Source organism: Triticum aestivum, chromosome 2A (assembly GCF_018294505.1).
Source record: "Triticum aestivum cultivar Chinese Spring chromosome 2A, IWGSC CS RefSeq v2.1, whole genome shotgun sequence".
NCBI classification, from domain to species: Eukaryota; Viridiplantae; Streptophyta; class Magnoliopsida; order Poales; family Poaceae; genus Triticum; species Triticum aestivum.
In genome coordinates, this window is record NC_057797.1 from 213,798,322 (window position 1) to 213,819,871 (window position 21,550).

General features: G+C 47.1%; 1 protein-coding gene and 1 long non-coding RNA gene across 6 annotated transcripts; one reads left to right on the plus strand and one right to left on the minus strand.

Moving 5' to 3' along the window:
• Window positions 1-6,742: 6,742 nt before the first annotated feature.
• Window positions 6,743-11,720, minus strand: LOC123188413 (glutamate receptor 3.5). 3 transcript variants are annotated; one of them, XM_044600506.1, is made up of 8 exons: window positions 11,470-11,716; window positions 11,240-11,362; window positions 10,817-11,102; window positions 8,669-10,011; window positions 8,291-8,568; window positions 8,168-8,199; window positions 7,678-8,084; window positions 6,743-7,566 (listed from the first exon to the last, which is right to left on the minus strand). In XM_044600506.1, exons 3-8 carry the CDS (start codon window positions 11,100-11,102, stop codon window positions 7,126-7,128), a joined length of 2,787 nt encoding a protein of 928 aa, XP_044456441.1. In that variant the 5' UTR covers window positions 11,240-11,362; window positions 11,470-11,716; the 3' UTR covers window positions 6,743-7,125. The 3 variants fall into 3 exon arrangements, with proteins under 3 accessions (XP_044456441.1, XP_044456440.1, XP_044456442.1); XM_044600505.1 differs by having other exon boundaries at window positions 10,817-11,362; XM_044600507.1 differs by having other exon boundaries at window positions 7,206-7,566; window positions 7,692-8,084; window positions 10,817-11,362; window positions 11,470-11,720.
• Window positions 11,721-14,179: 2,459 nt separating this feature from the next.
• Window positions 14,180-20,017, plus strand: LOC123188414 (uncharacterized). 3 transcript variants are annotated; one of them, XR_006494618.1, is made up of 9 exons: window positions 14,180-14,552; window positions 14,776-14,883; window positions 15,308-15,433; window positions 17,558-17,600; window positions 17,697-17,770; window positions 17,838-18,190; window positions 18,498-18,574; window positions 18,672-18,786; window positions 19,804-20,017. It is a non-coding gene; the product is annotated as an uncharacterized lncRNA (long non-coding RNA). The 3 variants fall into 3 exon arrangements; XR_006494616.1 differs by having other exon boundaries at window positions 15,308-17,600; window positions 19,804-20,015; XR_006494617.1 differs by lacking the exon at window positions 19,804-20,017 and adding an exon at window positions 18,893-19,541 and having other exon boundaries at window positions 15,308-17,600.
• The last annotated feature ends 1,533 nt before the right edge of the window (window positions 20,018-21,550 follow it).

A 21,550-nucleotide genomic window follows, 5' to 3' on the forward strand; every position in this document is an offset into this window, starting at 1 on the left:
GAGCAAAGGCGGATGAAGATGATGAAAGTGGATAGGGGAGAAGCAGGGAGAAAGATGTCGAGAGTTTGTTACTATATGAATAATTGTCATGTTCAACACATTTTTCCAATTCCAACCTTTATTATCATTGTATATTTTTTTTGTTATCCCATGGCAATGCACGGGCAATCAGCTAGTAATGTCTTAACAAGTCACTGCATATTGCGTAAACTTACAGCCATGTAATTTCTAGACAATGATCCTGTGAACCAAAGGGCAGAAATGGGAAATAAAAGGCACTGAAATTAATCTGTGCATAAAAAAAACCTTCAAAACAGAAGATGAATAGATAGTGTGCTAGCTATTCCGGAACAAAATGCTTTGTTTTTTGTTTTATTTTTTGCCTTCCTTGACGGATTGCATGAACTCTGTCAGTGCAACCATTAGGTAGAACGATCATGTCAATCAATCAAAAGGAATAAGATCTTTGATCTAGACTAGCCAAGGGTTTCATCTTTAATTCTTGAGTCGCAGCTGATAACAAACACCAATAAGGACGATCAATTGATGTTAGAGGCGGAGTTTACGAAATGCAATTGATGGCTAGAGGCGGAGTTTAGTTAGGGCCAACAGGGGGCCATGGTCCCCCAGCTATTTTAATCTTCTTCACATAACAATTAATACTAGCCACTATATAGGCTAAATTTGACATGATATGCTGAATTAGCCCCCTCAACTCCCTCAAAAACTCATGTAGCCCCCCTGCTTAATTCTTGTTGAAGCTCCGCCACTTATTTGATGCCCTTAGTTTAGCATAGTACTGCTGCTCTCCATGATGTTGGTAAGTTAAAGTAGAACGGAGATATCAAACAGTTCGAGGATAGGTGTGCAATTGCGCCATACAAGTACATTTTCAAAGAGTCATACCTACCATTTTGACCACAAGAAATTTGTCTCTTGCTTGCATGAACCAGGGTTATAAAATCTTTGTGGGGGGTTTGGCTTATGAGCTGTGCAGTACGCAGTAGTTGATGTTGCAACCACCGAGGATCAAAATATGTTGAAGCTTGCAGACAATGACTCGGACTGGTTCTTTGTTTGCCTAATACTCTCTACAGGCTGCATGGTACGTAGGTAACTACTAGGGATATTTATATTATTGGTCAAGACTCAAGAGGAGGCCGTAAAATATTAGTGAAAATTAGGTCCTCGGGACTGCAAGAAGCCAAGAGCTAACTACTTGTGTTTATGGCTGACAGTTGCAGTTGAGATGATATATCCTAGGTCTATCTCCATTGCAAATCTCGCTGAAAGAAGTGGTAACTAAGCTGTGACGTTGGAGACCACAATCGAGACTTTTCATCAAAGTAACAAAAAGAATAACATTTTTCATGACGCACATTTTGCTCGTTCTCTTTCAAGACCACGTACGACGATGATATACTAACCAATTCTGCCTTTCAGATTACTAACTTGTGATGTCATCGACTCCCCCCCACTTCCGGCGGCGCCGCGCCGCACCGGGACCAACCCGCCGGGCCTCCTTCTCCTCCCCCAGCAAATGACCCTCCCGCCGCCGCCGCCGCCGAGGGCATCATAGGCTAAGCCCGCGGGCCGCAGCGGTGGCGGCGGCAACTTTCCTCGGCCGGCGATCGGATCTAGGTGGCGGCGACTCACTCCGAACGATTCAAGAGCGGTGGCGCAGGCCAGCGACGACCAGGGTTGTCATGCTGGCGGCGGCGACGAAGAGATCACGTCGGCGGCTAGGGTGCCCGATCTGGATCCCTTTCGGATCTGGGTGGTGGTTCCTCGAGCCGTCGTGCGCACCCTTTGTTCCGGCACGACAAGCGGCCTCTGGACTAGGCCCGTGATACGAGGACGTCGGGGGCTCCGGCCCTGGGCGTGGAGGTGGTGGCCATCTTCTTCGCCGGAGGTGGTCGGCTAGATGGTTGTGGATTCTCGCATCTAGTCTTGGCGTCGAGTGGGGAGACGAGGCTGCCGGCGAAAACCATGCTATAGTCATGGCGGGCGATGACGGCGTTTAGCGTCGTTATCTTGTTGAAGACATCGCCACTGCAGCTTCTGTCGACTTACTTGCGGTGCTCTGGGTGAAAACCTAGACCCGGAGTTTCTGGATCGGACGATGACGATGCTTTTGGCGTCGTTTTCCCCTATGGGGCATCGTTTTTGAGCAGCGGCTGGATGTAGGATCAGAGGACGGATTCTTTGAAGAAGCAGTGCGTCATCTCACTCATTGATGGCGGCGGGTCTCGGCGGCATGGTGCTGTGGTGACTCGCCGTCCGATGCGCGGAGATGGACTCGCGCAGGAGGGTGACGCGGCCTGGCGTCGTGGTGGCGTCGACGGCAGCTAGACCGGGCAAGGTTGATGCAGTAGTATAGTTTTGAAAATGGATTGGTGGCAGGTGGCTGCAGCGGCTTCATACCCGGCAGGCGTCCTGGTTGAGGAGTGCGCCGGACCGGTGGGTACCCCATACCCGGCAGACGTCCTGGATGGGACCTCGGGTCTTAGATGTTAGGTTTGGCTGCGAGGTCTGTTTGGTATTAGGCCCAGACTATCAGTATCCCTTCATCAACTGGGTAGAAGTACCGACAGATATTGCCTAGACGATGGCTTCAGTCTTATTGTTGTATGACTTTATAAGATTTTGTATGAATAATTAATAAAGTGACTGCATGCATCATCCAGATGCAGAGGCCGGGGGTTCTTCTTCATTTAAACAAAAATAATACCACTGCTGATAGAGTAGACAAGGGGGATCACAAACCACAAGCGCAAAGGATACTAGTACTTTTTTCCTTTGCCGTCCCTTGAAGCACATCGGTACTTATGCCCAGACCCATTGCGTAGGAAAAAAGAACACTTCTCCCATGAAGTGCTCCAACCGATGGAGCAACAACGGTTTTGCTTGCTCATGCCACTATTATACAAGAAATTAGCAACATTAGCGCTGCATGATATCCAATCATTTTCCAATAGAAGTTTGTCTGTGTCACACAGTCGGCGATTAGTGGGAAAAGTGAGGGGGAAACGGTTCTCATCACCCACAGCAATCACCTCATCATGGAGCACCTCATCAGCAGCAACAAAGCCAACAAGAAGCAACATGCATGCACGAGCACCGCCTGCAGGTGGTGTTTCTACGTTCTACCAGCTCAGGGCATCTCCATCCGTTTGGCCTCCCAGGGCGTCTAAATAGAGCGGCTTGAGAGCGTGCCGGCGCTAGTTCGGCCCCTGAGGGCGACCTAACTCCCAGTCACGCCCCCAAGCGCCGGCTTCAGAATGCGGGAAATTTAAACTTGGTCGTTCCCGCTCTCAAAAAACGCCACAAATCCGGCGATCGGACGTAGTCTGGCGTTACAAAAAACAGAGCGCCGCACGCCGCAGGTTCGCGTGTGCAATGATTCACTCGGCGGGGTCGGCTCCAGACGTTGGCGGAGTCGGCGTGCGCGGGCTCGGCGGTGTCGGAGCTGCTTCGGTGCTGGGTTGTGTCGGCGCGGCTTCGGCACTGCTGGGCGGCGATGTAGAGGCGTCGTTCGGGCTTGGCGTCCGTGTGGTCGTGGGCACGGGAGCTTGCGTCGTCGGCGTCGTCGGCGTTGCCGTCTGCATCTGGTTCACGATGAGGCCGCGCTCCGCCATGTACCACGCCCTGAGCTGCTCGTCGTTGCTCTGGAGCATGTCCGCCCCGCCCATCAGAAAAGCCATGTCGGTGTTCCTCTTCTTCGCGGCGACGTTCGTCCGGAGCAGGTCGAGCTTGATGGCGCTGTTCTTCATCAGCGACGACCACCGCGCCTCGGTCTTCTCTTCACGTAGGACGGCCCGGGCCTGGGCGTCGGCGAGGCAATGCTCGATGGACTCCTGCACTCGCGTGGTTGCCGCGTCGGCGTTTTTCCCCTTCTTTGCCAATTTGTGGCCGTCCGGCCGCCCCTCTGACGCGCCCGGAGTCATCGCGTCCGGCTTGTATGTCTTCTTGGCCTTGTCGAGGGTACGTCGGACTACCGCCCACTTCTCGCACTTGTCAATGTGCTTGTAGACGTGGAGGTGCTTGAAGTCGGCGTCTTGGTTGTCGCACCGATACATGGTGAACATACGCAGCAGCTGCGCGGAGGAACAAACAGTTGGCGGGCGGCGGGCGTTGACGACGAAGAGATGCGGGCGAACGATGTGCGTACCTGATCCTCAACGCTGGCGCCGCTCTCCGGGCGAGCCGCGACCTCCTCGACGATTCAATGCCATTTGTTGCACGCCAACTGGATACGCCCCCAATGGTTCGCCATCGCCTTGGAGCCGCGCTGCATGTAGACGCCTTTGAAGTATGGGTCGACGAGCTTCCGCTCGTCGAACTCGGCCTTGATGCGGTCCCAGTACGTCTCGAAGCTCTGGTTCGTGCCGGTGGTCGGGTCGAGGCAGACGACTTTCCATGCTTCGGCGAGGCATTCCTCCTCCTTGGATGTCCATTTGATGCGCGCTTCGCCTGTCCTAGCCGCCCGCTTCTTCTTCTGGCGCCCCTTCGTCGGATCAGGAGCTGGCTCCTCCTCCTCCTCGTCCTCGTCCTCGTCCTCCTCCTCGGGATCCTGCGCTTCGTGCGCGTCTTCGCCGTAGACGTAACCGAGCTCGGCCTCCATGTCGCCGCTGAGATCCACTACCTCGTCCTGGGTTGCGAACCCGGGAGACGCGACGGCCGCGGTCGATCCTGTCGTGATGATGTCGTCCATGTCGGCTCCTGTGTCGTCCGTGTCGCCGAGGTGCGAGAAGGGCAGCGGCCCACGGCGGAGATGGGGCGTCGGTGTGGTCGCATAGGCGGCGGGCGGCGAGTAGTTGTATGGAGGGTACTGCACGCCGACGAAGGCGGGCGAGGGTGTGCGCGTCGCGGGGTGGCCATGGGGGAAGGTCACGTTTGGGTTGAACCCCCCGTGCGCGTCGCCGTCGGCGTAGCCGGGCGACGACGATCCCCATGGAGATCCGACGCCTTGCTGTCCCCAGGGCGCGTACTGGGCGTGGCTGACGACGGGTGGATTCATCATCCCCGTGTGGTCGACCGATGAGGAAGATGCCGCCGCACGCGCCGCGTTGTCGCGGGCCTTCTTGGCAATGGCCCTGTTCCGCCGGTCGGTGGTGACTGCGTCGCGTCGCTGAACTTCCACTCTTCACTCGGCGTTCGACATGCCCGGTGGCTTCGATGGCGGCGCCCTCGGCTTCCTCTGCTTCGGCTGGGCCACGGTGCCAGTCGTGGTTGCCGTCGCGCGCGGCATGGCGTACTTCTTCGGCGGCATGGCGGCGACTGGAAGGCGAGCTGGAGGGGGTTTGGCGGGAGAAAGGGAGGGAATGGCGGGAGGAAGGCGAGCGAGCGGAGGAGATGCGAGGGAAAAGCGTCAAGAAGCGGCGGGAAAAGGCCCTCGGGTCGCCGCCAGGGCAGGCCCACGCGCCTTTTTTGCTTGTGCCGGCTCCCCAAGCGCCCCCCAGGGCGTCCGGTTCGGACCGGGTCCGCCGGCACCAGTTTTGGCCCAAGCCGACGAAAAACGGGATTCTAGGGACGCGACTGGGCCATTTTTTTGGCGCCGGCGCGGTAAAATCGCCTGGGGAGAGCCTGTTGGGGGCGCGACTGGAGATGCCCTTAGCTAGTACTGCGGAATCATGCATGCTCAAGCATACATGGGCATGCAACCACTAGACTACACCACACTTTTGCTTCCGCAAGTTGCATTGGGCACCTGCTGGGAAGACTCACATTTTTAGACCCCCCCCCCCCCCCCCCCCCCCCCAACAGAAGAGGCTGAACCATCTTGGATTGCACAAGGGCGTCGGCCGCTCCTTGAACTCTTCTCCCGCCACTTGGCTTCTCTCCACTTAGTTTACTTTGAGGTGGCCGGACAGGTTGCGCGCCTTGACAAGATAAAGATTTCCTGGGATCATCTTGGACACCTCACCTCATCATTTGATATGGTGTACAGTACCATGCATCTAGATGTTGACCCCCTATATATACATGGCGTTGGCGTGTAGCAGTAACGAACCATTCACGTGTAGCGTGTAAAACGTAAGCACGTATCTATACAACCTCTACAAAGAAATATAAAAACGTTTAGATCACTATTTTAGTGAAGTAATAACGTGTTTAAACACATCAATCCACCTCTTGATGAAATGCACGCATACCCTCCAATCAACAAGCGGTTGGTTGGTGCCTTACTCCTTTTCTGGAAGAGGAGAGGGTGATTTGTTGATGTACCAACGTCACCTGAATTTGGTTGCAGTCAGGAGCAGATTAGGGTATCCTGGGCAATCAAACTTAATTAACTGGGACCATCAATGAATCAAATAAGCTAAAAGATATCCCGGGAGACGCGGCCATGCTACCTTCCTATCGTAATCCAAGTTAAGTCCGGATTAGTTTCTCAGTCAGTCGCATGGAGAATCAGCAAGTACAATTCCATTCCTTCATTGCCTTGCAGCAAGCAAGGGAGAGCCGGACAGGTCCACTGTTGTAATCTGAGAGAGATTTCTTTTTGAGCAATGTTAAAATTGCTCTTTTTGAGATGTCAATTCTGCAGTTACAGAGGAGAATGTTAATTAAGCTCGATGAGGATTCGAGTCTGCTGGGATGTAAAAGATTTCGGAGTTAAGCGAAAGAGTAGAGATGCATATGTTACTCTTTCATCACAGCACAGCTCAGTAGCGAAAGGAAATGCGCAACTAGAGTACCAGGCACACACCACACCAAACAAGGATTCAGACTCCTCGGCTTATTCAGAACATGCTTCAGATTGATTGTAGCTACAACAACTTGGAACACAAGAGGTTACTTCTAATTTCAAAAAGAAAAGCGCACTCTGACAGAAAAAAATTGTAGCTACAATCTGGAGAGCTTACTTCAGATTTACATACCACAACCGAATGCTGCTACTTCTCCCATCAACAAGTTGGCAACATGTTTCAGTGAAAATACTCTACTTCAGCTGCTCTGGACGCTGCAAGGTTTCCACAGCCAGAGCAAACGGAACACAAGAAAACAGCGTCGTCGGTCCATCGCCACCCGTGGTTTCGGAATCTGCCACTTCAACTGCAGGAGGGCCGCGCGTTGTTCTTTCTCACTATGTTAGTCATGCAGCAGCAATGTACGTAAGTCTTACAGCGGCAATGTAGATGCTTCTTCTGTAGTGCCGATTCTTGCCTGCTGAGAGCCATTAGGCTTTTTCTTGAGAGCATTCTTCACCTCCTCCTCCCTCTTGTCAACAAAAGAGATTAGCGATTTGATGCTGGTTAGCCTCGCTGGCCGGTTCACGATCGCCGCTTCAACCTCAACCTGGTTATTATACTTGCTGTACTGAAACAATATTCGCCAGAAGAAAATCAGGAGAGCAATGGCACATGCAAGGCCACACACCACAAACAGGCCCCAGAAGCTTGACAGGTTCAAGGAGTTTGAACCGAGCTCACTATCATCTGACTCACATCCTTTCTTCCCACTTAACCATTCATCATGGATCCTTTGGAGGTCGCCGTTCTCTGATAGTGTAAGGATTGCTGTCGACAAGTCCTCGGCAAGAGGAGAGTCTCTTGGAAATGCCTGCAGCAGAAAATAGTACAATAGTAAGATATTTAGGAGAATAAAAGCCAGTTATTTGATCCTTCTTTTTTTGAATTGGAAGAGTTATCAGATCATAATTAATTAACTTACAAATCCCCATCCACCTTTTGTGAAAACCTGACCGACCGTCTTGAATTTACAGTACTTTGACAAGAAGATCTCAACGTATGGCAGCTCATCGATTATTGCAGCAACACCACCATTTCCAGACCCTAGCTCTAGTGCTCTTGCGTAATCAGATGGGCTGTTTAGTGGCACCAGACGGGAATCCGCGATATTGAGCTCCTCCACAAGATAATTTCTGGCAAACGATCCAACTTGATAACCAATTGCGCTTGAACTAGAGATCAAACTATCAAGACCTTTTATCCCCGATGTTAACTCCTGAACAGTGAGAAGTGATGTCAAGCTTGCCGTGTAGCTTGAGTTAATAATGAGCACAACAAAGAGCCACACAAGGAGCACAAATCTGCCAAGTGCGCTAGAAGTGTTCTCTCCTGTGTAAACCAACAAAAAAGTGGATATAAGAGTGAACCAAAAGAGTCTTTAATATCTTGACAAGTTTGATTTCAGAACTTACTGTGTGCGAAAAACATGGTTGAAAAGCTAAACCTGAAAGGTGCAGAGCAGACATCATATATCAGATAACAAAAAAACTTGCACACTTTCAAAAACAGAAATGTTATGCAATACATATACTAACCAGCATACTGTCATAATTTGTTGCCTTGGGGTTCCGCGGAACTCAGTATTAGTGCGGTGTTCAAGGATCCAAACAACTGTACCCACAAAGAGGAAGAGCAAACCTAGAACACACCACATCTGAAAGGTGAATGGTTTCAGAAAAGCCCAAGCGTTTGATCCAATCTCCCTTGCTGGAGCTACAATAATGAGACCTGATTCTGTATATGGCTGAGTAAAATCAACAAGTCTTGTTCTATTTGTCACAATAGAGATGTCCCCTATGGCAGCATCAAAGTACTGAGTGGTACCAAAAGAGAAGAACAAAATTAATAAAATCCAGTATAATAAAGATGGTACAATAGTTTTTCAGACTCAATGATATGGAGATGGTACTCACATTTTCGGACACCTTTTGTACAAGGTCACTGTAGCTCGGATTTTTCAAACCATCTCCAAATAAAACAAAACTGCATCCCACAGGGTAAGGCAACAAGCTTATTGCAGATTTGAAAACATCAACTGAAAACCCCTTTACCCCATCAGGCCCATCGTCTTGCATCACGAACTCATTGTAGCTTGTACGCAGAGGAACACCGATCCTTAAAAGCTTCCCATGGTACGGAAACACCCAACCACGGGGTTTCTCAGCAGTCTGACCAGGCCAGATAACATCATGGAGCTGCATATCATTGGTTGTAGAGTCCAGTGATACTGAATGCAAGTCTTCTGGAGCAGCAACTGAGAGACCAGAAAAGTTTGACCAATGCCCAATGGTTCTGAAACCAGTACCACCGATATTCAGGATGTCATAAGCTGGATGGATCAAATTCCCGTCCAAAGTAAATTGTACTTGGCCTGAAACCCCTGTGAAATTTGCCTGCAACACTTTCTCCAGTAATTTATCTCCATTGTTGAGAATTCTGAGAGAATCTAACTGAAGGCTACTTCCTTTTATAGCTTGCAGATTTTGGTTTGCAGAAAAGGATACTGCATTCCCTGCACTCAGAAACTGCTCAACTGCATGAGCAACTAACCATACGGAGTCATAAGCATGTGCAGTGTAAGAACTGAAGCTCGAACGGGTTCCTTTCCTAGTCAGATTGTTCAGTTTGGGCAGCAAGGACTGCTGAATGCCAGAGTCAGCAACATGTTGCCGGAGAGTAATAACCCCCTGCGTATGTTCTGTCGCATCAGAATCAACATGCGCAGGTGAATCTATCACTGCAGAAAGCCAGTCTGTTGCTATCCATACATAGCCGCTATTCATCATCCCTAAAGATTTTGCGGCGGAGAAAACTGTCATCCCAGAGTCAGGGTTCACATGGACAACATAGACACGGGACTCCATTTCATTCACTTGCATCAAGACATCCTGGATTGCAGTCCTTCCAGCATGAGGTGGCAGTTTTGCTTTGTAGGCTATCTTGGCCATATTTTTTGCAAGGGCATCACCTAATGCCGTGATGCCGCCTCTGCCATAGTCATCATCAACATAGATGGCGATGACTTCTCTCCATTGATACTGACTGATGATACTAGCCACAGCAGACATTTGGTAGTAATCACTTTGTGTAGCCCTCACAAAGTAAGGGTATTCAAGGGAAGAAAGGGTAGGATCGGAGGCTGCGAAAGAGATAAGTGGGACTTGGAGTTTGTTAGCAGCATGAGAAATGATGTGAGCAATTGCGGATGATTGTGGACCTAATACAGCGATGACATCCTTGGCCAGAAGCTGCAATGCTGCACAGGTAGCATTAGTTTATCAAACTCTTCCAAGATTTGAATGGGAGATTAATAAATCATATGTTCACTTATAATTTAATAAGTAAAAGAAAACTAAGGAAAGTTACAATTAGAAAAGATGATCTGCTTAGGACTCAAATTTGCACAGTTGCCGTGATATCATGGAACTACCTTATATAGCTTTGCAACTTTCCAATCCAAATTTCCTCTGTATCTGAATTTGATTATGGTGTTGGCTACCAAGATTGAGTTAAAAAGAAGTACTCCCTCCGTAAAGAAATATAAGAGCGTTTAGATCTTTACTGAGGGAGTACAAAAGAAATACAACACGTGCAAGGAAAGAAACCTCAAGCAAGCAGATTAAAATGGCAAATTGCTAATTTAAATACGATAAGGTTCAAATATCTTCACCAATTGCTACTCATGTCTAGTTATTAAGCGTAGCTAGAAACCTAACTTGCATATCTAGCAGTTTTGTTTGGGTCTGGCTTTGGCTTTATTTTGCTTGCTTCTCTACATAAGTTTTGTTTCAGTTTTGGTCGCAGCAAGGCTTGTGACATGTACTTTGCACCTTCTTGGCGGTTTATTCTAATACAGAATGACGTACGCTTTGGTGCGTGCTTGGGGGAAAATATGTCAGGTAATATTCACCAACTTCTATCTTATGTCTAGTTACTAGCAGGAGAAAAAAAAACTAACTTGCATATCATTATTCTTTGATTTGATACTAAACTAACTTGCAGATATAGAATCAAGACAGATTTGGAAATGAAAAACTGATGAAAGAGAAAGATGTATGAACCTTCAATGGTTCCAACAAAGCAACTGCAATTGGTGTCCTGCATAAGAAGACTCAGTTTTGTCCCGGGGAGTAGGGTTGGATCAGCATTGACATCCGCAACAGCGAGCTCGATAGCCGGCTTCACTGCCCTCCCGATGACCGAATCAAATGTGAAGAGCGCACCGATGCGCACCTCAGCCGGCCTCGACACGCCATTGGTGCCATTCTGTCTACCAGCTATGGCACCGCCGGCAATAATGGAGACACAGAGCAGCAGAGCAGCAAGGTGAGCAGCAGTGCAGCCCATCTGCACAAACCACAAAGCAAGAAAGCACAAGTGGCTTCTTGACCTCCAGAACCAGAAGCTAACACGGATACTGTGTTCTCGATCTAGACGACATCTGTTTCCACCCAAAAGAAGGAATTTAGAGGCCGAGATCGCACCGAGGAACCAGGAGAAGAAGCAGGAGAGGAACGCAGGCGATGGAAATGTTCCTGCTCTGCCCGTGGCCGCCGACCAGCTGCTCGACGAAATGCTCAGCAGGACGAAGTGGCGGCGCAGCTCACCTGCGACAGCAAAAGAGGAACGGAACGCGGCATCATTCGGTTGTCCAACGAGCTAATCGATTTGCTTGCCTGAAGAGAAGAGAAGACGAGGATCATCGGGCGCTTACCAACGGAAGCCAAAGAGCTCCGCCGAGAACACCACGGAACCTCGTTTGGTTTGGTGATCCTTGGTGCACGAGGAGGGAAATGCTACGGTCTCTCGGTTTTGGGGGGATATTTGTAGCCATTCTCCGGGCAAATGAAATGCCTGCCTGCCGAGGCCAGGCAGTGGCTGGCACTGTGACGGCGACCGCGGGTGCGAGACGATCGTGGCCTCGTGGGGGCATGATAAAGCGGCTTTCTTTGCTGCCCTCGGCGATTGGATTCCTTTCAGCCATAAAGAGGGAAATGGGAGACACCCGGAAGCTTTGTGTCGCAGACGTCAGGCTCAGCAAAGTTCAGCTTGGACATTCTGACACTGGGTAATACTCTATCTTGCTAGGAATATTGTTAATGCTTTAAGACCCTCTCGAATATCTGCTACTCCAGCAGTACTACTAAAGCTCCCCTTTCTAAAATATTCACATTCACCAAAGCCATGTGCATCAAACCATACAGATACAGTGCACTGCTTTGTGTTGGTTCTATATGACTCCACTGTTATCAATATGTCAGTCCTTTTATTTATCTTTTATCAGACTATTAGTGTTTAGATCTATGCATCCTAATTATGCAGAGGTTGAGTGTTGCTCACTATGTTTTGTATCCCCTTAAATGCTGGATGCTCTATTTTGAGTTAACAATAAACACTCTTTATTGAAAACAACGTACTTCACAAAACGCTAATTAAGCCCTTTTCTTCTAACCTACTCATGCAAGACTGAATGCCCAGCGATAGACATCATCCTTCGACCCGTCAACGCTCCTCCAAGGAAGGCCAACAACACAGGAAAGCCAATGAAACATTATTTTCGTCACCGGCGCTGCCCTAACTTCACTAGCGACAAAGAACTAAAAAGCCCCTACATGACACAAACCAGACACATACCTAATGTTCTCACTCTTCCACGCCGTAGTGACCGGCGGAGGGTAGGGGGACCCACAGTGGCACCAACAGGCCGAGGGGAAGTGCCGCCGCCTCCGGGTCGCCTTCTGCTCTCAAAACCCTATAACTCCTTTTCTTTTCTTCCCGGCCTCGAAATACAAAAAAGTTAACTCTATTTATTCCTTGCTCCATGCCACTTTGCCCCATTTGGGTCATGGGGCCGCGACCATGGTGCGGTCCTCCACCTAGAGTTTGTGCAAATACTGTAGTGTGGCGCGCCCCTGCCTGTGCGACTGGAGGAAGATGGCTCGGGGCTGCAGGTTCTCGGTCGCGTGGGAGTTGGAAGATGTGTTGCGTGCTCTCGTTCACGCGGGTAGTTGGTGGACCGTGTCGTTTCAGCTATGATGTCGAGGTGTTGCGGCGATGGCAAAGTGATCCAACTTGGACGGTGTTGCCCCAATCCGATGGGCGGGGGTGGAGGTGTGCGGTGTTACAAATGAAAGTCCTTCCCGCCTTCAATCGGTGTCGGCAGGGACAAAACCCGTGGGTTTTGTTCCCCTCTTTGGAGGCGTCATCGAGGTGTGTCGGCATCTGCCCCCCTCCCCTCGCATTTGAGTTTGCTTGTGTATCTCCGGGTGAAAGCCTAGGTTCAGTTTTCTGAATCGGTAATGGCGGCATCCTCGATGTCGTTCCTCTGTTGGGAGCATCGTGTACGGAGACATGGCTTGAAGGTCATGTGTGGGGCTCCTTTTTTGTGCTCGTTGCTGTCCCAGGTTGATCTTCAACGATACTATATAGGTCGTAGCTGATGCATCCAAGACGATGCCTTCCTCTAGACCAACCAATCTTGCCACCTACTTGACGATGTGTTGTCTTCGGGGGGCGACGCTGTTGGTCGAGACACGGCTTTGTCTTTCGGCTTAGGGTAGACCCATGTGTTGTGGTGGCTTGTCTCCAGGCATGCCCTAGTGTTGAGTCTACTATGTTTGTTATTCACAATAAGGGTAGTCTTTCATAACTTGTTTCTGCCTTCTATAAGAATATAGTACGTGTAGGCGAACTTTTGGAAAGAAAAAAAAACCTAGTTAGCACAATCTGGCGCACGAGGTATTATAGCAGCATTGGTGTTGCGCGGGGTCGATTTCGTTTGCTGTCACCACATACCAGAGTTTGAGTTAATGCAACCTTTCGGTTTGTTAGGCTGGCGTCTACTCCCTTGCCAAGCTTAATGATGTGTCACACGATTTCATGCGTTATGGGCACACTTATCCGCCAAATTTTGAGGCTGTTTGAAACCTGAGTTTACCTCAATCATGCAAAAAGGATGTGCCAAGCATTGTCACACTAGTACCAGTAGCATTCGGTCATGTCATCGTCTCATCAATTACGTGCCGTTCGCCACTCTTTCATGTCTTCCTTTTGCGACATGTGATAAAGGCCCCTTACTTAGAGTAGTAGCAATTTACAGGGAGTGCATGCGGATGAATCCCTCGGCTGGCCGGCTTCGTGCCGTCCCAGGACGCGGGGAAGCAATTTGAGTAAGCACGTAAGTTTTTTTCTTTATTTGTGCTCAACAAGTTGGCTGCTGTCGAAGAATGTTTGTTTATGATCCACCTGATATTGAACATATAAACCCTTCTAAACTCGTAGTCACAACCGTTGCCTCCACGTCGCCTTTAAATCGCTATGCCACCGCCTGTTAATTCGGTGCCCCGCTGGGGGCATTTTAATAATTTCACGTCTAGATGTATAAAACTCAGTCGCTCAGTTGACGAACCCAAGCCGTCGCCCGCTCCCGCACTCTCCTCCCCCTCCTGCCTCTTCCCTTCCCCGCCTACTCCTCCTGTCGCCGCTGCCGCCTCCGCTCCTGCTGTCGCCACATCGCCGCCCCAAACCCCTGCCGCATCGGAGAGAAATCCATGGCGGTGGACAAGCCCGGCGGCGGCGGGGCCTCCTCCTCTTCGCCCGCGTCCACCACGGACCGACCGCGTCAGCAAGAGGAGAGGAGCAGCAGCCGCAGCGCGTCCTCAGTCCGGCCTCGATAAGAGAAGGGGAGCAGCAGCCCAGCCACGCTAGCTGGCGCGCACCTCGTCGCCACCTCTCCTCACCTTCTCCCAGGTTCCTGATCTGGAGCGGGAGGGAGGCCAGGCTACCCTTGACACGCATGTACTCCCCCTTTCCCCTTTGTGCCCTCTCTCTCTCTTCCCCGACCTCTCTTTCTTGTTACACACAGATTCGTTGGAGCAGCACACCTGGTTTTAGATCTTTCTTAACTTCTCCTATTTGCTATTGTTGTGTCAGAACTGATGGATATCAAGGATTGCTGCCTTCAAGTTATGTTTCCCCGTTATAAGGACTCCATTCAATTGATTTTTTGTTATGGCTGCAGATGTGGAATGTTCTCACTATCAACTCTGGAATAACTAGCAAGTAGTGGTGTCAATGGCATCCGTGGGAGACATTTTGGTGGCACATGGACATCACGTTCTGGAATAAAGTAAGTCTCACAATCAACTTGGGAAGATGAGGTAGGCTGCCTTCAATTTTCTATCTGGGTAGCAGCAACAAATTCATGAATCTACCGCTTGTTGCCTTTATTATTGTGATCTATGCAAAAAGTAAATTTTGCTTGAAGATTGCAGCACACACGGATTGCTTGGCAGACTAAAATAAGTAGGAGCTTCTGATTGGACCCTTCAAGCAATAGTGTTGTTAATATATTAGTTATTATATTATGTTACTAGAGCATTAGAATAACTTCCTGATATATGTGTTTATATGATTTCTGACATTTACTGCAATAATATTGATGGCCAGGCACTATACTGTGCATAAACAAAAAAAATCAGTTTTTCTTTTCGTAGTTGCAGCAATTTTCCTGTACCAATAGTGTGACACTACACTACTCTTCATTTTTACAGGCCATGGAACAATAAATAACTTGGCAACGGATACCCTGTGGTCTACAATTATACTGTAATTATGTGTGCACTTTGGATCTATTGGATGTCTAAATGTATTGTTAATCGACAACTACTAATGCAAAGGTATGTTCTATTTGTAATATGAAATGATTCTTATTTGTACCTCCAGCAGTCCTTCTCACATTTTCTATTTGTAATATGAAATGATTCTTATTTGTACCTCCAGCACTCTTCTATCGCTCCTTTTAGAACTAATGACATAAAAAATGTGGTCTGGAGTCTGGTCGTGTTTGAACAAAGTTGGTCAGAATGATATAGTTGTTTTCTTCAAGTTCATTATATTAATTTTTTCAGTATATAGATTATTTATTTGTTCACACAATACATGGCAGGAGATGTGTATCGAGAGGCACATGAATATGCACGTGGGCTCTTTTTCAGCATGGTAGTCTAAAAAGCTGTGGTATTCTCAGAACACGTAGAAAATGCTTTGCTATCAAACCGGGCAAGTGCAGATTTCCTTGAATATAGTTTATTTTACAATTGTGTTGCCAACGTGCTTCCATTGTTTTATCACCATAAAATAGTTCTAGGTGCTCATATAAAATTTAGTGGCGTGTATGGGTGATTGTAGTGCAGTTTTGTTTATCTGCTTGCATTTTCAGCATTATAGTGTTGATATACTATCTCAATAAAACAGTGAATACGTATAATATGTACAAGCTACATTCAAGTTATGGCAGTGTGCCTGGGTAAGATGAACTTGTAATCTTCTGCTAGCTGAAAAAAACTTTTTTCGTCTTTACATGTGTTTCTTGTTGAAACTCTTTTTCGTCTTTGCATGTGTTTCTTGATGAAGCTCGTGATTTTCAAGTTATGGCAGTACATATGTCTACCCACTTGCATGACTACCGATATTGTCCTTATTTTGCTCCTCCTTAGCCTTGTTCTGTTAGTGCAGTTCTTTTAAATAGCAGGGACAGAGTCCCAGAAAACATGCCTGATTGCTTTTCTTAGTGGCGCACTTGCAAGTATATGTGGTAGTTTCTGTTAGTTTCTCATGCTTTTCTACAAAGTGATAGGTTAATAATGTCATCAACAATTTTTTCCTTAACTGATCAATATCTTAGAAGTTGTCACTCATTAGTTTTCTTTTCCTTATCTGATCTCTAGCGAGTAGAGTGATTTATTTTTGCAATACCTAATTCTGATCATAGGTAATGACAGATTTGTTTTCATTAAATGAGATTCTTGTTTTGTGTTGATTTTGCAAAATTTCTGTAGCTACATATTTGCTCAATCCAATAGACAGATTTTAATCAACCTTTATTATAATGTATTTCCAATTGTTCATAACTACATAAATTTTTGTTGTGATTTTGCAAGATTTCGAAATTTTTGTGTTTCAAAATTGTTATACTGATTCCTCAATGCTCTGTTCATGGCTTTGTTCTTATTTTATCCAAAAGACAGATTTTACTCAACCTTCAGTATAATATTTGCTTTGTTCTTATACTGATTCCTCGATGCTCTGTTCATGGCTTTGTTCTTATTTCTGAAGCTATATATTTGCTCTATCCAAAAGACAGATTTTACTTAATCTTTTGCCTTTTAGAAAAAGGGAGATGCCATTTAGAGCTTACTCTGTCCAACTTGATCTTCAACTTGCCGCTACTGTTCCTAAGCATTTTCCTGAAAACTGTTGTATTTGCTTTAGAGAATGAGCTCACCTTACTCAGAAGATATGCCAAGTAAAAAATTAGAAATTGAACAATTAGTTCCGCTCTTAAATTTTGCACAACAGTCCAAATTATCCAATAAATCATGTGTTAGCAGGGTCAAATTATAGAAGTTGAATCACTTGTTCTAAATTACCCAATCCAAATTATGGATGTTAATAATATGCTTTGTGTTAGACTGTTAGTCAAATTGTCGAAAGCCGGAGCTGGGTCGAGGAGCCGGCCTCCGCCTTTGACCATTACGTGAGAAGCAACACCGGCGTTGGCCGTTCCGTGTGCAGAGTGTGTGAGTTAGTGATTTAATTCCATCCTTTCCATCTCATGATGTGATTTTTCCTTTAGGATGAATTAGTAACTTTGTGTGGAGGTGGCAGCACTACCTGTTGGTTGGTGTAATGCCGTGCTTGACAGGGTGATTTGCAATTCCGAGTTTGTTTAATGGCTTAATGTCTAAGCACTCATCCCCTTATTCTGTTGTGTTGTTACCAACTTGGTTTGCAAGGAACAGACCTTCATCTGTGTACATCAAGATTGCTAATTGCCAGCTGAAGGTTGGTTTTGTTATCGAGTAATCAGTTTTGTCATCTTGATCAACGATGCAATTTCAGTGAGGATATGTTTACGTTGCTTATTACTGTGCTTGACAGGGTGATAGTAAAGCATGAAGATGCCTAAGCTTATGAGGAAGCTGCAAACTGCGACTAAAAATTCTCACTTCAGGGTATTTCTTTTTACAATTTACTGCGCAGGATACATATCCTTCGCCATTAACATTCTTTTCCTCTCAGGTACTCTCTCTCTCTCGATCTCAGAGAGGAAACGAGGCAGCCACGGCCTCCTTGCCCCCCCCCCTTCTCTCCCTCTCTCCCGTGCCTCCGCGCTACTGCAGTACTCCCGCGCTGCACACCGCTGCTGCTCCCCAACCACGGCGCTATGATGGTGCTTGCTCGCCTGGTCGCCGCCTCGTCTCGCCCAATCTTGATATAGTCCGGGGCGGCGCCGGCACCGCTCGACCGCGTCGTTGCCTCCTCTGCGTCATGAGAAGCGCCACCATTGCCTCCACCCCCACTGGGCAAGGAGCTCGAGGTGTTTGGGGGTTCGTGTTTCCTACACAGGCCAAAACACTATTGGAGCCTTGGAGGTGTGTGTGCAGCTCTAATTTGCTAACATCCTTTTTTCTTTTACCGCTGAATGCATCTATCAAATGAACTGTGTGGGTGCTTTCAGATAAGGTTACTGGTTTTGTAGATTTAGTATGATTCTGGACCATACTCTGAAACTAAAATGTACTAGATCTGTACCCCTGTATCTCTGGACATACTTTGGAACTAAATTATGCTATTATGCAAGGTTGTTTCTAATGACAGTAAACTGCATAATGATGTTTCAAATTATTTTGCGCAAGGTTGTTTCTAATGACTTGTCCATTTGCTTATTTCCTTGTTCAGTTTGAAACCAGTCGTTTGGAGCAGATCAGCTCAAAAGAGATCCTTTGTACCATTTGCAGACTACCCATCTCCCTCTGGTAATTCGTTTCTGCTACGTGAATCTTGATGTACAATTCCCATTTCACTTACTGGCAACAACCATTCAAATTAGCTGATAATGAAGGAGATTGACAGGCCTGGAGTCTCGCTCGCCTCTGTTTTCCCCCTGTGGACACACATGAGACTCAGATCTTGGCTCGTCGTAGAGGAATCGATAGCAAGAATCAACCAGAGAAAGGATGTACACAAGGTACTCGATGGTTTTCCCCCAGCACTAGCTTTGTGTTGAGTTCGTTTTTGTATTTTTCTGTTTATGACTGAAGCGAGAAGCTACACATTGTTGTTCTCCTTTACAGCCTCACGCATACACACAGTGCACATCCAGGCCGTGCAGTACACCATGACCCTCTCACCTTTGCCCATGCCTGTTATACGTGTGCAAAGCATGCCAATAGTGCCCAGCACAGGAGCTGCACCCATGCTACATGCCCTGCTTTATTTGTTACAGTTCTACACAAGTGGAAACCCCAAGCTAAATTATAGAGAACAAAAATAGCTCACAGTCAGAGATCAGATTGAATGAGGACCGGTGCTCTAATTGATTCTTTTGCAAGGAGGGGTTTCAGTGTTCAAACATAATGCATTTCCATTTTCAGTTTGACCAAACTTGTATGCGGAGTAAAAGGAGAAGGTGGGGGTATAACGACATATCCGTGATTACATGGTCAAAATACAGACCTAGGATATTTGAATGTTTCCATATAAATGTTATCCTCTACCCGCAAAATAATAATATAAATGTAGTCGTCTTATATTTCGTAGCTTCCTGTTACCAGGATTGATAGCTATCGTATTTCATTCCGTTGTTTAGTAATGAATTGTTGTGATGCATTTTTTACTTTAATCCTTGCTACTTTTACAGCAGCCTTCTCGCGCAGATCATTTTGTATAGATGTATAACGGCATGCCCGTGATTGCTCTGTAAAAACCCGGCCTAGGATATATGAATACTCCATATGTGCAGCCTTCTTGCGCAGATCATTTTGTATAGACGTATAACGGCATGCCCGTGATTGCTCTGTAAAAACCCGGCCTAGGATATATGAATACTTCCATATAAACATATGCCTCTTCTATTTTGTAGTTTCTCATTCTAAAGAATGATATATATCATATTTCATTATGTTGTTTCGGTAAATAAATTTCCTTTCTGATTCTTTTTTGTTAAGTATCCAAGTAAGAGTCTGATTAGTGGCGGTGATTTCAGAGCTCGAGGCAGAGATGGCGGAGCTCGGGCGAGCTTGAGACTATGGATCTAGGACTTGAGTGCTCACGGGATGGAGGTGCTCAGGATGGAGGCAGGGGAGGGCGCCCTGCGGGAAGTGATTTATGTGCTCCTTGATTAGGTTTTTTTATAACCGATGGCATCTTACATTGTTGTCTTTTACCGATTAACTGGTTAAAATGGTCTTCAAGGGAAAACCAACGCAGTGCTCAAGAGGTAGCAATGACCGAGGTGTTAAACTATGGAGGGGGGCACCGCACACGGCTAACAGATTATCTGTTGTGCTTTGGGGTGCCCTTTGGCCACGTATATAAAGGAGGGGGGAGAGAGGCCGGCGGCCAGGAGGGGCGCGCCATGGGGGGAGTCCTATTTGGACTCCTAGTCCAAGTAGGATTCGGTTCCCCTTTTTCCTTTCTTCCATCAGAGGGAATAGGAAGGAGATGGAGAGGGAAAGGGAAGGGGGGCGCCGCCCCCTCCTCCTTGTCCTATTCGGACTCCCAAGGAGGGGGGTGCGTGGCCACCTCCCATGGGCTTCCCTCTCTCTCCCCCTTAGGCCCATGTTGGCCCAATACTTCTCCGGGGGGTTCCTGTAACCCCTCGGTACTCCGAAAAAATACCTGAATCACTCGGAACCATTCCGATGTCCGAATACAACCTTTCAATATATGAATCTTTACTTCTCGACCATTTCAAGACTCCTTGTCATGTCCGTGATCTTATTCGGGACTCCGAACAAACTTCGGTCATCAAATCACATAACTCATAATACAAATCGTCATCGAACGTTAAGCGTGTGGACCCTACGGGTTCGGCAACTATGTAGACATGATCGAGAAACATCTCCGGTCAATAACCAATAGCGGAACCTGGATGCTCATATTGATTCCTAAATATTCTACGAAGATCTTTCTTGGTCAAACCGCATAACAACATACGTTATTCCTTTTGTCATCGGTATGTTACTTGCTCGAGATTCGATCGTCGGTATCATCATACCTAGTTCAGTCTCGTTACTGGCAAGTCTCTTTACTCGTTTCGTAATACATCATCCCACAACTAACTCATTAGTCACATTGCTTGCAAGGCTTATAGTGATGTGCATTACCGAGAGGGCCCAGAGATACCTCTCCGATACACGGAGTGACAAATCCTAATCTCGATCTATGCCAACTCAACAAACACCTCCGGAGACACCTATAGAGCATCTTTATAATCACCCAGTTACGTTGTGACGTTTGATAGCATACAAGGTGTTCCTTCGGTATTCAGGAATTGCATAATCTCATAGTCAGAGGAATATGTATAAGTCATTAAGAAAGCAATAGCAATAAAACTAAATGACCATTATGCTAAGTTAACGGATGGGCCTTGTCCATCACATCATTCTCTAATGATCTGATCCCATTCATCAAATGACAACACATATCTATGGTCAGGAAACTTAACCATCTTTGATTAACGAGCTAGTCAAGTAGAGGCATACTAGGGACACTCTGTTTTTCTATGTATTCACACATGTACTAAGTTTCCGGTTAATACAATTCTAGCATGAATAATAAACATTTATCATGATATAAGCAAATATAAATAACAACTTTATTATTGCCTCTAGGGCATATTTCCTTCAGTCTCCCACTTGCACTATAGTCAATAATCTAGATTACATGGTAATGATTCTAACACCCATGGAGTCTTGGTGTTCATCATGTTTTGCCTGTGAGAGAGGCTT